The sequence below is a fragment of the Ranitomeya imitator genome, chromosome 2 (genome assembly GCF_032444005.1).
Source record: "Ranitomeya imitator isolate aRanImi1 chromosome 2, aRanImi1.pri, whole genome shotgun sequence".
In the NCBI taxonomy this organism is placed as follows: domain Eukaryota; kingdom Metazoa; phylum Chordata; class Amphibia; order Anura; family Dendrobatidae; genus Ranitomeya; species Ranitomeya imitator.
Genome location: NC_091283.1, coordinates 605,008,934 through 605,021,897, shown reverse-complemented (window position 1 = coordinate 605,021,897; position 12,964 = coordinate 605,008,934). Strand labels below are relative to the sequence as shown.

The following is a 12,964-nucleotide window of genomic DNA, read 5'->3' as shown; positions in this document are numbered from 1 at the left end:
TGGCATCTGGCTATTGCAGCTGACCCCCAAGGGGACAAGACACTGTAACGACAGGTGCAAGCTAGTACTTTAGATATACTCTCTGGTTCAGCTGATACACAGACAGGCAAGTACTGGCAGCCACGCTGGAATGCAGATAGGTTGGTGTAGGCATGCACAGCTGATACTCTGACAGGCAAAAGGGCACAGCTGATACTCTGGCAGGCAGGAGCCAGGGCAGACTGGACGGACAGGAACAGGTTCAGGAAGGACTGGGACACAGGCGGGTACCACTGGAATAAATGGACGGGTAGGACCCATTTCAGATTAGACAGACAGGAACAGTTTCAGAAAGGACTGGGACACAGGCAGCTACAACTGGAATACAGGGACTTGTTGGACCCAGTTCAGACTAAGAGCATTTTCAGGAAGGACTGTGAAACAGACAAATACAACTCAAATACGAAAACAGATAGGACCCAGTTCAGACTGGACAGACAAGAAGTCCAGGTGAGGAACAAGTGCACAGCCACAAGTGTGGAAAAGATGCAGAACTGCATGAGTGGTACAGATGCAGAGCCACAAGTGTGGTACAGATGCAGAGCCGCAGGTGTGGAACATATGCAGTGCCACAGGTGAGGAACAGATGCAGAGCCGCAGGTGTGGAACATATGCAGAGTCGCAGATGTGGAACAGATGCAGAGCCACAGGTGAGGAACAGATGCAGAGCCGCAGGTGTGGAATATATGCAGAGTCGCAGATGTGGAACAGATGCAGAGCCACAGGTGTGGAACAGATGCAGAGCCACAGGTGTGGAACAGATGCAGAGCTGCAGGTGAGGACAAGCAAGGAAGTTGCTGAAGCGGTCAAACAGGAAACTGCAGATGTGATCAGGCAACAAACTGTGGACGTGGTGAATCATAGGACAATAACAAGGGCAAGTACACACAGGACAGGCAGAATAGATTTCACACTAGACCAATATCAGGACAGGTACGAGCAGTACACACAGGACCAGATTCATATAGGTACTTACAATGAAGTAGCAAGTGTACACAGACATCATTAACGCTGTACAGAGACAACAGAATAGAGATAGGTGCTGGTTCAGACACTGCACGTTTAAAAAATAGGAACAGGGACAGACATAACAGGGTAGGGAAAGATCCAAATTTGGATACAAACAAGTTCAGGGACAGGTCCTAATTCAGACAAGGACAGACACAGGTACAGGTTCAGGATTCAGGCCTGGGTACTCACCTCCAGGGTGGCAGAAACAGGAAAGGACAGACACAGGTAAATATTCAGGGTTCATGCCTGGGTATACAGCCCCCAGGGTGGCAGCAATGGGAACAGGCAAGATCAGAAACAGGACAGGACCTGGCAACTCAGTAGTTGCACACAGACTGAAAGAGAATGTTGCTCAGGCTCCTTCCCATTGGTAGAGGTGCCTTAAGTACCAGATGCCTCTTAGCAATAGGCTGGGGACACATTAGCAATGCACACACTGTCTCTTTAAGAATCTAGAAGGGCAGATGCAGCCGCACTAAGCAAGCAGCCAGGAAGTATGAACACTGCAAGCAGAGGACACGAAGCTTACAGCATAAAGCAAGCAGAAGACAGAACTCAACTGCATAGCCTGGAGTGATGAGTAAGTCGGTGTACCCGCCTGGTGGGAGATGGGAAGCCATGCAGTGATGCCGGCAGGGATGTTACACACAATAAGCCATGTAGCAATATGTTATATGTTCATGTGGCCTCTAGGGGTCTCACTACTTTTATGTGTGTTCTATATTCTTTGTTTGGAACTTGTTGGATGTTGTTGTACTCGGAATTCATGTAATGGAGGTTGAGACATGATGTGAATAAAGAGCCTGGAGATACTCACAGAGTGTGATTTATGACAGGATTCATCAAACAGAACATGGTGGCAGCCGGGCACAGAACCTGCAAATTCTTAGAGCTTATGAGGCTGGAACTGCACAGATCACTGCAACTGTAAGTACAGATTCCCTGACAGTACAGAAAAATGGAGACTGGTCTGAAGCCCCCTCAAAGACTGGATGTCACTTCATGTAATCTGTCCCAGACTTGGAGACATTGGAAGGAAGAGTTTACACTGTATGTGGATCTGACTGTGGGCCCCACTGATGACAAACGGAAAGTAAAGCTGTTTTATTACCTAATTGGGGAAAATGGCAGAGAATTAGCCCACACCTTGCTCCCAGACACAGACAACCTCCTCCTAGCAGACATTGTGCAGGCATTTGATAAACACTGTGACCCAAAGAAGAATGAGACAGTGGAAAGATATAAGTTTTTCACAAGACATCAGGAGGATGGTGAAAATGTGGACAGATATCTGACAGAGCTGAGGAGACTTGCAGAAACATGTGGCTTTGGAGAGATTAGGGACAGTCTAATCAAGGACAGAATGGTGTGTGGCATAAAGGACAGTCATCTCAAAGAAAGATTACTGAGAGAGGAAGGCATGACTTTAGAGAAATGTATGCAAATCTGCAGGGCTGCTGAGCTCACAAAGCACAGCCTGAAGATGATGGCAGGCACCAGTGAGAATGATGATGACAAGGTACATGCAGTATCTATGAAAGGAAAGGCAGGACCAGACTACCCTATAAACACTGTCCACTGCAAGTATTGTGGGAAAAGACATGAGAGAGACAAAACCAAGTGTCCAGCATATGGGGAAACCTGCAGGTCATGTGGCAAGAAGAATCATTCCTCTGCTGTCTGCAGGCAAGGAAGAGGCAAACAGTACAGACAGCTCCACACCGTGACACCAGACACTGACAGTGCAGAGGACATTACATGGCTACAAATGCAGTCTACAACAGAGAAAGTCAATGTAGTCGGGCAGTCAGTAGTGAAGGATGCCAAGCAGCTTTATGCAACATTCTTGTTGGATGAGAAGCCCATTAGATTTCAGCTGGATTGTGGAGCAAGCTGCAATGTAATTTCATTTGATCTGCTAAACAAACAGGTTTCTATTGAGCCAACTGACAAGGTACTGGTGATGTACAACAAAAGTGTTCTGAAACCAATGGGGACATTTAAGCTAAAAATACGAAACCCATGTAACAGAAAGAGTTATAGAGTTGAATTTACCGTGTTACGGGGTGGTAACCATGTACCATTACTGGGAGTAAAAGCAGTTCAGGCAATGGACTTAATAAAAGTACAGTCTCAGAACATTATGTCTGTTGAAGTTGCACAGGATATACAAAATCCAAAACTAAATGCAGAGCACAACTTGGACATGCAGAAAATAAAAGCAGAGTATGCTGATGTATTTGAAGGTGATGGATGCTTTGAAGGTAAATATAGGCTAGAAATTGACAACGCAGTGCAGCCCACCAGATTACATACAAAAAGAGTGCCTGTAGCTTTAATGCAACCGCTGAAAGTAAAACTGCAAGATCTACAGAGAAGAGGCATGATAGCACCAGTCCATAAGAGCACAGTTTGGATCAGCAGGTTGGTCATAGTGCAGAAACCATCGGGCAAGTTAAGAATATGTATTGATCCTAAGCCACTCAACAACGCGCTGAAACAAAATCATTACCCAATGCCAACATTAGATGATGTTCTACCAGATTTATCAAAGGCTAAAATATTTTCTGTATGTGATGTAAAAAATGGATTCTGGCATGTGGCCCTGACTGAAGATTCAAGTTTATTGACAACATTTTCTTCACCATTTGGACGCTTTAAATGGCTGAAAATGCCCATGGGACTAAAACCTGCTCCAGAGATATTCCAGCAGAAATTGATGCAGGCTTTGGAAGGACTTACTGGAGTGAAGACAATAGCGGATGATATCCTAGTAGTGGGAGAAGGTGAAAATATGGAATCTGCAATCAAGGATCACGATCAGAAGATGGTACAATTTTTGGACAGATGCAGAGAAAAAAACATAAAGCTGAATTTGGACAAATTCAAATTGAAAATGACAGAAGTGGCCTATATTGGTCATCGACTGACTTCAACTGGGGTCAAAGTGGATCCTGAAAAGGTGAGAGCAATACAAGATTTGCCTACCCCTACTGATGTTTCTGGAGTACAACGATTTTTGGGCATGGTGAATTATCTCTCAAAATTTTGCAGACATCTGTCAGACATGTGTGAGCCACTGAGACAGCTAACCCACAAAGATGTGCGCTGGGAATGGACAGAAAGCCAGGAGACTGCTTTCCGAGCAGTAAAGAATGCCATTGCAGATACAGCAACCCTAAAGTATTTCGATCCAGATCGAGAAGTGGTGGTACAATGTGATGCTTCGGAAAAAGGCCTTGGAGCCACATTAATGCAGAACAAACAGCCAATTACATTTGCAAGCAGAGCCCTTACAACAACAGAGCAGGGATATGCGCAGATTGAGAAGGAACTACTGGCTGTGGTATTTGGGATGGAGAAGTTTCACCAGTACACCTACGGTTGACGGGTAACAGTGCAGTCGGATCACAAACCATTGGAGAGCATTACAAAGAAACCATTACTAAATGCCCCAAAGAGACTACAGCGCATGCTGTTGCGACTTCAGAAATATGATGTTGACATCGGGTACTGTCCAGGAAGAGACTTACTGATTGCAGATACGCTAAGCAGAGCTTACCTTCCTATCACAAATGATGAGGAGGAAGACATTGAAACCATCAATATGTGTAACTACCTTGCAGTGTCAAAAGAAAAGGCCAAGCAAATCCAGACTTTTACAGAGAAGGATAAAAGTCTCCAGAGTTTAAAGACTGTCACCTTGCAGGGCTGGCCAAAATACAAGCAGCATGCTCCGAGGGAAGTCTCACCATTCTTCCACATAAGAGATGAATTGTCAGTGCAGCAAGGAATCATCTTTAAAGGAGACAGGGCTGTTATACCTGAAGTTCTCAGAAGAGGCATATTGAAGACATTGCACTCTTCTCACTTAGGCATGGAAGGATGCCTACGTCGTGCACGAGAATCAGTTTATTGGCCAGGAATGAATGACCACATAAAAAATTACATAGCACAATGTGAAATATGTGCATCCTGCAATGATAAGCAACCAAAGGAGACATTGCAACCTCATGAAATTCCACATAGGCCTTGGTCAAAAATAGGAACAGACTTGTTCACATGGAATGACAAAGAATACCTGATTACAGTGGACTATTTCTCTAACTTCTGGGAGGTTGATTTGGTGCAGGACACAAGGGCAAGAACAGTGATTAAAAAACTCAAGGCCCATTTTGCCAGGTATGGCATTCCAGATATCGTTTTCTCTGACAATGCGGCACAGTTTACGTTGGAAGAATTCAAAACTTTCAGTAAGAAATGGGAATTTGAACACCAGACGTCTTCTCCAAGATATCCTCAGAGTAATGGGAAAGCAGAGTCAGCAGTAAAAACGGCCAAAAGGCTCATGCAGAAAGCAAACCAGGCGGGTGCTGATGTATATCTGTCTATACTGGATCATAGAAACATACCCACCCAAGGCCTAGACAGCAGTTCGGCACAGAGGCTCATGAGTAGGCGTACAAAGACACTAGTACCAACTGCGTGTCATCTGTTAGAGCCAAAGCTGCTGGGAAACATCGAAGCTAAATTACAGAAGAATCAAGCTAGGCAAGCTTTCTATTACAATAAATCTGCAAAGGATCTGCCTGAGCTCCAGAGAAATGACAATATTCGGCTGCAGCCAAGCACCACATTTGACAAACACTGGCAAAAGGCAAAGGTTGTCCAGAAACTGGGACCTCGGTCTTACGAAATTCTAACAGACGACGGAAGAAGACTAAGGAGGAATCTAAGATATTTGAGGAAAACACAAGAAAGAGATGATTCATGGCCTTTTGAACAGTATCCAGACACCCAAGACAACGAGGCAGCAAGTACAAGTCAGGCACCAACAGTGACAGCTGACCATCAGGGTGAGGACTCTGGCCAGAGACAGACAATATCAGAAGAACTACCAGATGTACCAGATGTAGAAAGTGACACATCTTATATTACCAGAGCTGGCAGAATTAGCAAAAAGCCGGCGCACCTCAAAGATTATATCTAACTGGACGTACTAGGTTAATTTCTAACTTTGTCATAGTATACATTAGTTTAGTATCTTTTATTGTTCCTCTAGTTAAAAGAGAAAGGATGTAGCAATATGTTATATGTTCATGTGGCCTCTAGGGGTCTCACTACTTTTATGTGTGTTCTATAGTCTTTGTTTGGAACTTGTTGGATGTTGTTGTACTCGGAATTCATGTAATGGAGGTTGAGACATGATGTGAATAAAGAGCCTGGAGATACTCACAGAGTGTGATTTATGACAGGATTCATCAAACAGAACAAGCCATATACTTCATAGAGGTGGCCATTATGGAAGAGTGTGCAGAAAAAAGCCTTTACTTACACACAAAATTGTATGGAGGAAGGTGCTGTGGTCAGATGAGATCAAAATTTAACTTTTTAGCTACCAAGGTAAACGCTATGTCTGGCACTAAACTACACAACTCATCACCTCAAGAACACCATTCCACAGTGAAACATGGTGGTGGCATTATCATGCAGTGGGGATGTTTTCAGCGGCAAGTAGAGGGAAAATGGTCAGAGACAAGGGAAATGCGCATGGTGTGAAATACAGGGATGCTCTTGAGCAAACCTGTTTAAGTCTGTCAGAGATTTGATTTCTAGATAAACTTGGCACACACAAATTGTAACTGTGGTGAAAAAGTTAATGAGGTAGAGTACATACAGTAGACGTTTCGGTTAGTATTAAGACCTTCAACAATGTACTGGAGAGAAACAAATGAACAAAATATAAATAAAGTATATACAAAATTGCAGGTCAAATGGTGAACAGTTGTATAACATATTAACGCTACAGTGGTTCAACAGTATCCAATAAAGGGAGACCCTCTTCAAGAATAGTCGAACAGGTCACAACTATTATAGACATATCTCCGTAATGGAAATAGCACCATCGCAGTGAGGATTACAACAGTACAACAAAAATAATTGTAATGGAAAAATGAGTAAAGCGTGCCATAAATATTACTAGATGTAAAAAAGAAAAAGAAAGGAAAGGAAAATGGAACCTGACCTACCCTCACTCTAATGTTTCAGGGTACCAGGGTCATATGCAGGACTAGGAGTCCTAAATGGGAGAGTGTGGTTGGTAAATTGCCCCATAGTGTACCATATAGGTAGCCCATGGTAAAATGCAGTAAAGGTACATACCCTGTTGTGATCAACTGGCTCTTGATGCAAAACATATCACTAGGGGGTTAAAGGAGGCAGTGTCAGGGCATGGTCCCCAGTGGGACGTTTTATCTATGATTGATAAAGTGCAGCCGCGTGTGATGAGCATCTAAACTTACCGAAGTTGGGGAATATGCAGGGGTCATGGACGCAGTGTCCACCACTTGTCCAGTGTGAAAAAGGAGTCATCAGGGAGTCTCTTATATCTGCATTGGTCTCCCGTGATTGGGAGAACGTGCGGCCGGAAATAGTGATCCGGAAGTGACACAGGTGAATCATAGTGACAATAGTCTGCGTTCCACTGGGCTGAGAGTGGGTGGGGTTGAGTCCATGTTTGCGTTCCACCATACAGGCATGCAATGTAGGATCATGTGGTGAACTTCTAGTTCTAATCAGAGTGATTCCTATGGGCGCCAGTGAATTGGAAAAGAAAAAAGGGTGGAACCGTGATCCTGTAGATAGGTCCTAATATCGGTGCACATAAGGATCCTTATGACGGAGGTTCACCTTCCAAAAAGATAATGACCCAAAGCATACTGCAAAAGCAGCACTCGAGAGGTTTAAGGGAAAACGTAAATTGTTTGGCTTCGCCCAATCAAAGCTCAGAACTTAATCCAATTGATAGTCTGTGGTCAGACTTGAAGATTGCTGTTCACTAGAGGAAACCATCTTACATGAAGGAGCTGGAGAAGTTTTGCTTTCAGGAATAGCCAAAAATCCCAGTGGCAAGATGTGGAAAGCTCATAGAAACGCATCCAAAGTGATTTGCAGCTGTAATGGCCACAAACGTAGGCTCTAGTTAGGACACTGAAGTTTTCAGTTACCGTATTTTATCCTATTTGTGGTTTGCTTCACAATAAAATGAAAACCAAATGTTCACAGTTGTAGGTATGTTCTTTATGTAAACTACTGTAAACCCTCAAAAACAAACAGTGAAATTCCAGGTTGTGAGATAGCAGAATACGAAAAATCCCAGTGGTGAAGAATATTTTTGCAAGCCACTGTAACTAATCACAAAAGTAATATCCACCCAATATACAGTGCCAGATACAAAAGTTGTATCCTCCTAAATAATAACCACCCAATATACATGACTAATTACAAAAGTAATAACCACCCAAAATACAGCGTCAGATACAAAAGAAATATTCTCCTCGTATAAAAAGACCTGACACAAAAGTAATAACCACCTAATATACAGTGCCTTCCATTTAACAGTGTGTATAATAAGACTCATGCCGGGTCAGTGTCAGCATCTGGCCACCCAAAACAGGTGCTGGAGCCCACAGTGCCTGGGATGGAGGGTTTTGTGGGTCGAAACTAAACTTGGAAATATTTTCTTGCATTTATATCTATCAATACTACAGCAGTAAAGTGTACAAGCAAATACATGTTTACATTTCATAAAGGGACTAATAAAATATGTAAAAAAACAGTTTATGAATTATATTATAAAACAATCTAAATAACCTCAAAATTATAAAAAAATGAAACATCAACTGTTACCACAAAAACACACGTTGGCAGAAATATAAAACACTTTGGGCTCTTCAAAGGCAAAATTGAAACAAAAACAGAAAAAAAAATACCGGTAAGTCTATTCCTCCATTGTGTTAAATTTGCACTATTATTCATTATAATTAGGCAAGGTTTCCATATATCAGTTGAGTAGAGCACCTTGTGCACTAGTGTATAACTGGATAAGAAAACACTCCAAGATACATTGCTACTCCATCTTTAACCCCTTAGTGACCAAGCCCATTTCAACCTTAATGACAAGACTAAACGTTTGAAATCTCACCAGTGTCAATTCATATGGTAATAATTCTGGAACGCTTCAACATATCCCAGTGATTCTGAGATTATTTTTTCATGACGCATTGTACTTTAAGTTTGCGGTAAAATTAGGTCGATATGTTTTGCATTTATTTGTGAAAAAATTGGAATTTTGATGCATATGTATCACGCTGGAGGGAAGGAAAATGGACACCTGGACAAAGGGCAACAATACCTTAGTAGAAACTAATGTGTATAATGTGCCGTTACTATCAAAGAATAGAATATTATAATTTGTTACCAGAGGTATTTTAGCATCTTTCATTTTTTTCACAGCTTGTCGAGTTAATTTAGAGCTAGTGTAACCCCAGCGACAGAGGTGGAATCCAAGGCCCCAAAATGGAGGCATAAAGGGATACCCTGTAATGCAAAATTAGAGCATTCATAATTATTTTATTTATTACATAGAAAATAATCCAGTTGCATAAAAGATATGTATCTATCAAGTTTAGCTATCGAATGAAAAAGATTGAATGAAGGAAGTGGGAATTAATACATTAGATTTTTTCTCCTATCCACAGGAAGGAATAAGGTTATAAGTAGTGTTGAGCATTCCGATACCGCAAGTATCGGGTATCGGCCGATACTTGCGGTATCGGAATTCCGATACCGAGATCCGATATTTTTGTGATATCGGGTATCGGTATCGGAAGTGTAAAATAAAGAATTAAAATAAAAAATATTGTTATATTCACCTCTCCGGCGGCCCCTGGACATCAGCGGGAGGATCCGGTGTCCGGCACGGCTTCTTTCTTCAAAATGCGCGCCTTCAGGACCTGTGGTATGACGTCCCGGCTTCTGATTGGTCGCGTGCCGCCCATGTGACCGCCACGCGACCAATCAGAAGCCGCGACGTCATTCCTCAGCTAAAGTCCTAGAATGAGCGCCTTTTAGGACCTGAGGAATGACGTCGCGGCTTCTGATTGGTCGCGTGGCGGTCACATGGGCGGCACGCGACCAATCAGAAGCCGGGACGTCATTCCACAGGTCCTGAAGGCGCGCATTTTGAAGAAAGAAGCCGTGCCGGACGCCGGATCCTCCCGCTGATGTCCAGGGGCCGCCGGAGAGGTGAATATAACAATATTTTTTATTTTAATTCTTTATTTTACACTTTAATATGGATCCCAGGGCCTGAAGGAGAGTTTCCTCTCCTTCAGACCCTGGGATCCATGAGGATACATTCCGATACTTGATGTCCCATTGACTTGTATTGGTATCGGATATCGGTATCGGCGATATCCGATATTTTTCGGGTATCGGCCGATACTATCCGATACCGATACTTTCAAGTATCGGACGGTATCGCTCAACACTAGTTATAAGGCATTCTGTCCTAAAATGAAACATTTCTCTCCTGAGTAGTGTTGAGCATTCCGATACCGCAAGTATCGGGTATCGGCCGATACTTGCGGTATCGGAATTCCGATACCGAGATCCGATATTTTTGTGATATCGGGTATCGGTATCGGAAGTGTAAAATAAAGAATTAAAATAAAAAATATTGTTATATTCACCTCTCCGGCGGCCCCTGGACATCAGCGGGAGGATCCGGCGTCCGGCACGGCTTCTTTCTTCAAAATGCGCGCCTTCAGGACCTGTGGTATGACGTCCCGGCTTCTGATTGGTCGCATGCCGCCCATGTGACCGCCACGCGACCAATCAGAAGCCGCGACGTCATTCCTCAGCTAAAGTCCTAGAATGAGCGCCTTTTAGGACCTGAGGAATGACGTCGCGGCTTCTGATTGGTCGCGTGGCGGTCACATGGGCGGCACGCGACCAATCAGAAGCCGGGACGTCATTCCACAGGTCCTGAAGGCGCGCATTTTGAAGAAAGAAGCCGTGCCGGACGCCGGATCCTCCCGCTGATGTCCAGGGGCCGCCGGAGAGGTGAATATAACAATATTTTTTATTTTAATTCTTTATTTTACACTTTAATATGGATCCCAGGGCCTGAAGGAGAGTTTCCTCTCCTTCAGACCCTGGGATCCATGAGGATACATTCCGATACTTGATGTCCCATTGACTTGTATTGGTATCGGATATCGGTATCGGCGATATCCGATATTTTTCGGGTATCGGCCGATACTATCCGATACCGATACTTTCAAGTATCGGACGGTATCGCTCAACACTACTCCTGAGCCGTTATGGCGAACACACTCAACACCGAATCAACAAACATTAGAACGCTATACATTTACTTAAGTGTTCACTGATTTTCTTTTTTTTTTAATCTTTGAGGCTTTTTGAAGTTTTTAACTGTCATGAGCTCCTGAGGGGACTCCACATTTTAACTCATATGATAGAAAAAAGGCTTGTTGCCTTTAGATATTTAATTAAAGTTTTTAGCAATAAAATAGGGCTTATGTTGTATTAGTCTGTAAGAATGGTGGACTGTGCTGTATCGTTCCTACCCCTGAAGACACCAGTCACTTCATGTGTATTATTTAAGGTGTATTATGTCATTCGTCTTTGTAGCATATTGTCATGTGGTTATGTAGTAATGTTAGTATTGTGCAGTGTAGGTGTATAGTATAGGATACATCATCATAAGATAGGTAGTATAGAGATAGATAGTAGACTGTAGCATAGGTAGGGACATAAGGGTAAGCTAGAGTTAAAGTGGTATTCCCATTTCGAAGATCCTATCCCAATATGTAGTAGGTGTATTAATAATAATATTAGAAAATACTTCCGATTTGAAATTTAGAATAGTTTTTATGATTCGCTATCTTTCTTTCCTTATGCGTAAGCATTGAAGGACCTTAGGTATCCATGATTACAACCACTAGCAACTAACTAACAAACCAATTGTTACTATATCAGTGGTCATAACCATGGATATCTAAGCTATGTGATATCTTAGCTATTCTGTCTTATATGTAACATTTTTTAACTGGCTATACAAGGGTCTGGATTTGGTCTTCTTCTGCCTTGAGTGACATCTGATTTTGATATATCTGGTCCACTGTGGACAACTCTAGTATAAAATCATATTAGATTTACACTCCCTGACAGAAGTTATGTCGCTTATCCATGTTATCTAAATAAAAGCTTATATAACCTGACGTTAAATTCATCCATTGGTTGTATAAATTATTCTTTTGAAAGCTGAAACCCTCCAAAATGTGGTTTAGGTTAAGAAAATAAATTGGCCTCAATGCAGAAATATTGATCAGTTAATAGACACAGAATGGTCAGATTTTGGCAAGACAAAAGTTTTGTCGCCTGGTCATATAATGCACCCAATCCTAGTTTACATCCTCACCTGTGCTCAGTAGGGTTGAGCGAAACGGGTCGTTCATTTTCAAAAGTCGCCGACTTTTGGCAAAGTCGGGTTTCATGAAACCCGATCCGACCCCTGTGCGGGGTCGGCCATGCGGTACGCGACTTTCGCGCCAAAGTCGCGTTTCAATGACGCGAAAAGCACCAATGAAGGTAAACGCAGAGTGTGGGCAGCGTGATGACATAGGTCCTGGTCCCCACCATCTTAGAGAAGGGTATTGCAGTGATTGGCTTGCTGTCTGCAGCATCACAGGGGCTATAAAGGGGCGTTCCCGCCGACCGCCATCTTACTGCTGCTGATCTGAGCTTAGGGAGAGGTTGCTGCCGCTTCGTCAGAAGCAGGGATAGCGTTAGGCAGGGTCCATTAACCACCAAACCGCTTGTGCTGTAGCGATTTGCACTGTCCAACACCACCTTCGGTGTGCAGGGATAGTGGAAGCTACATTTTTTTTTTTTCTCAGCGCTGTAGCTCATTGGGCTGCCCTAGAAGGCTCCCTGATAGCTGCATTGCTGTGTGTACGCCGCTGTGCAAACCAACTGCTTTTTTCAAAGCACAAATCCTCTTGTTCCTTCCTTTCTGCACAGCTATCTTGTTTGTTTGTCCACACTT

General features: G+C 43.1%; 1 protein-coding gene across 2 annotated transcripts in view; it reads right to left on the bottom strand.

Annotated features, from left to right (window-relative positions):
- LOC138665170 (lysosomal alpha-glucosidase-like) overlaps nucleotides 1-12,964 on the bottom strand; it is a 194,723-nt gene that overhangs the window by 93,176 nt on the left and 88,583 nt on the right. For both annotated transcript variants that reach the window (XM_069752430.1, XM_069752431.1), the window contains exon 7: nucleotides 9,311-9,429. In XM_069752430.1, coding sequence (XP_069608531.1) covers nucleotides 9,311-9,429 — 119 coding nt within the window. The remainder of the gene's footprint in view (nucleotides 1-9,310; nucleotides 9,430-12,964) is intronic.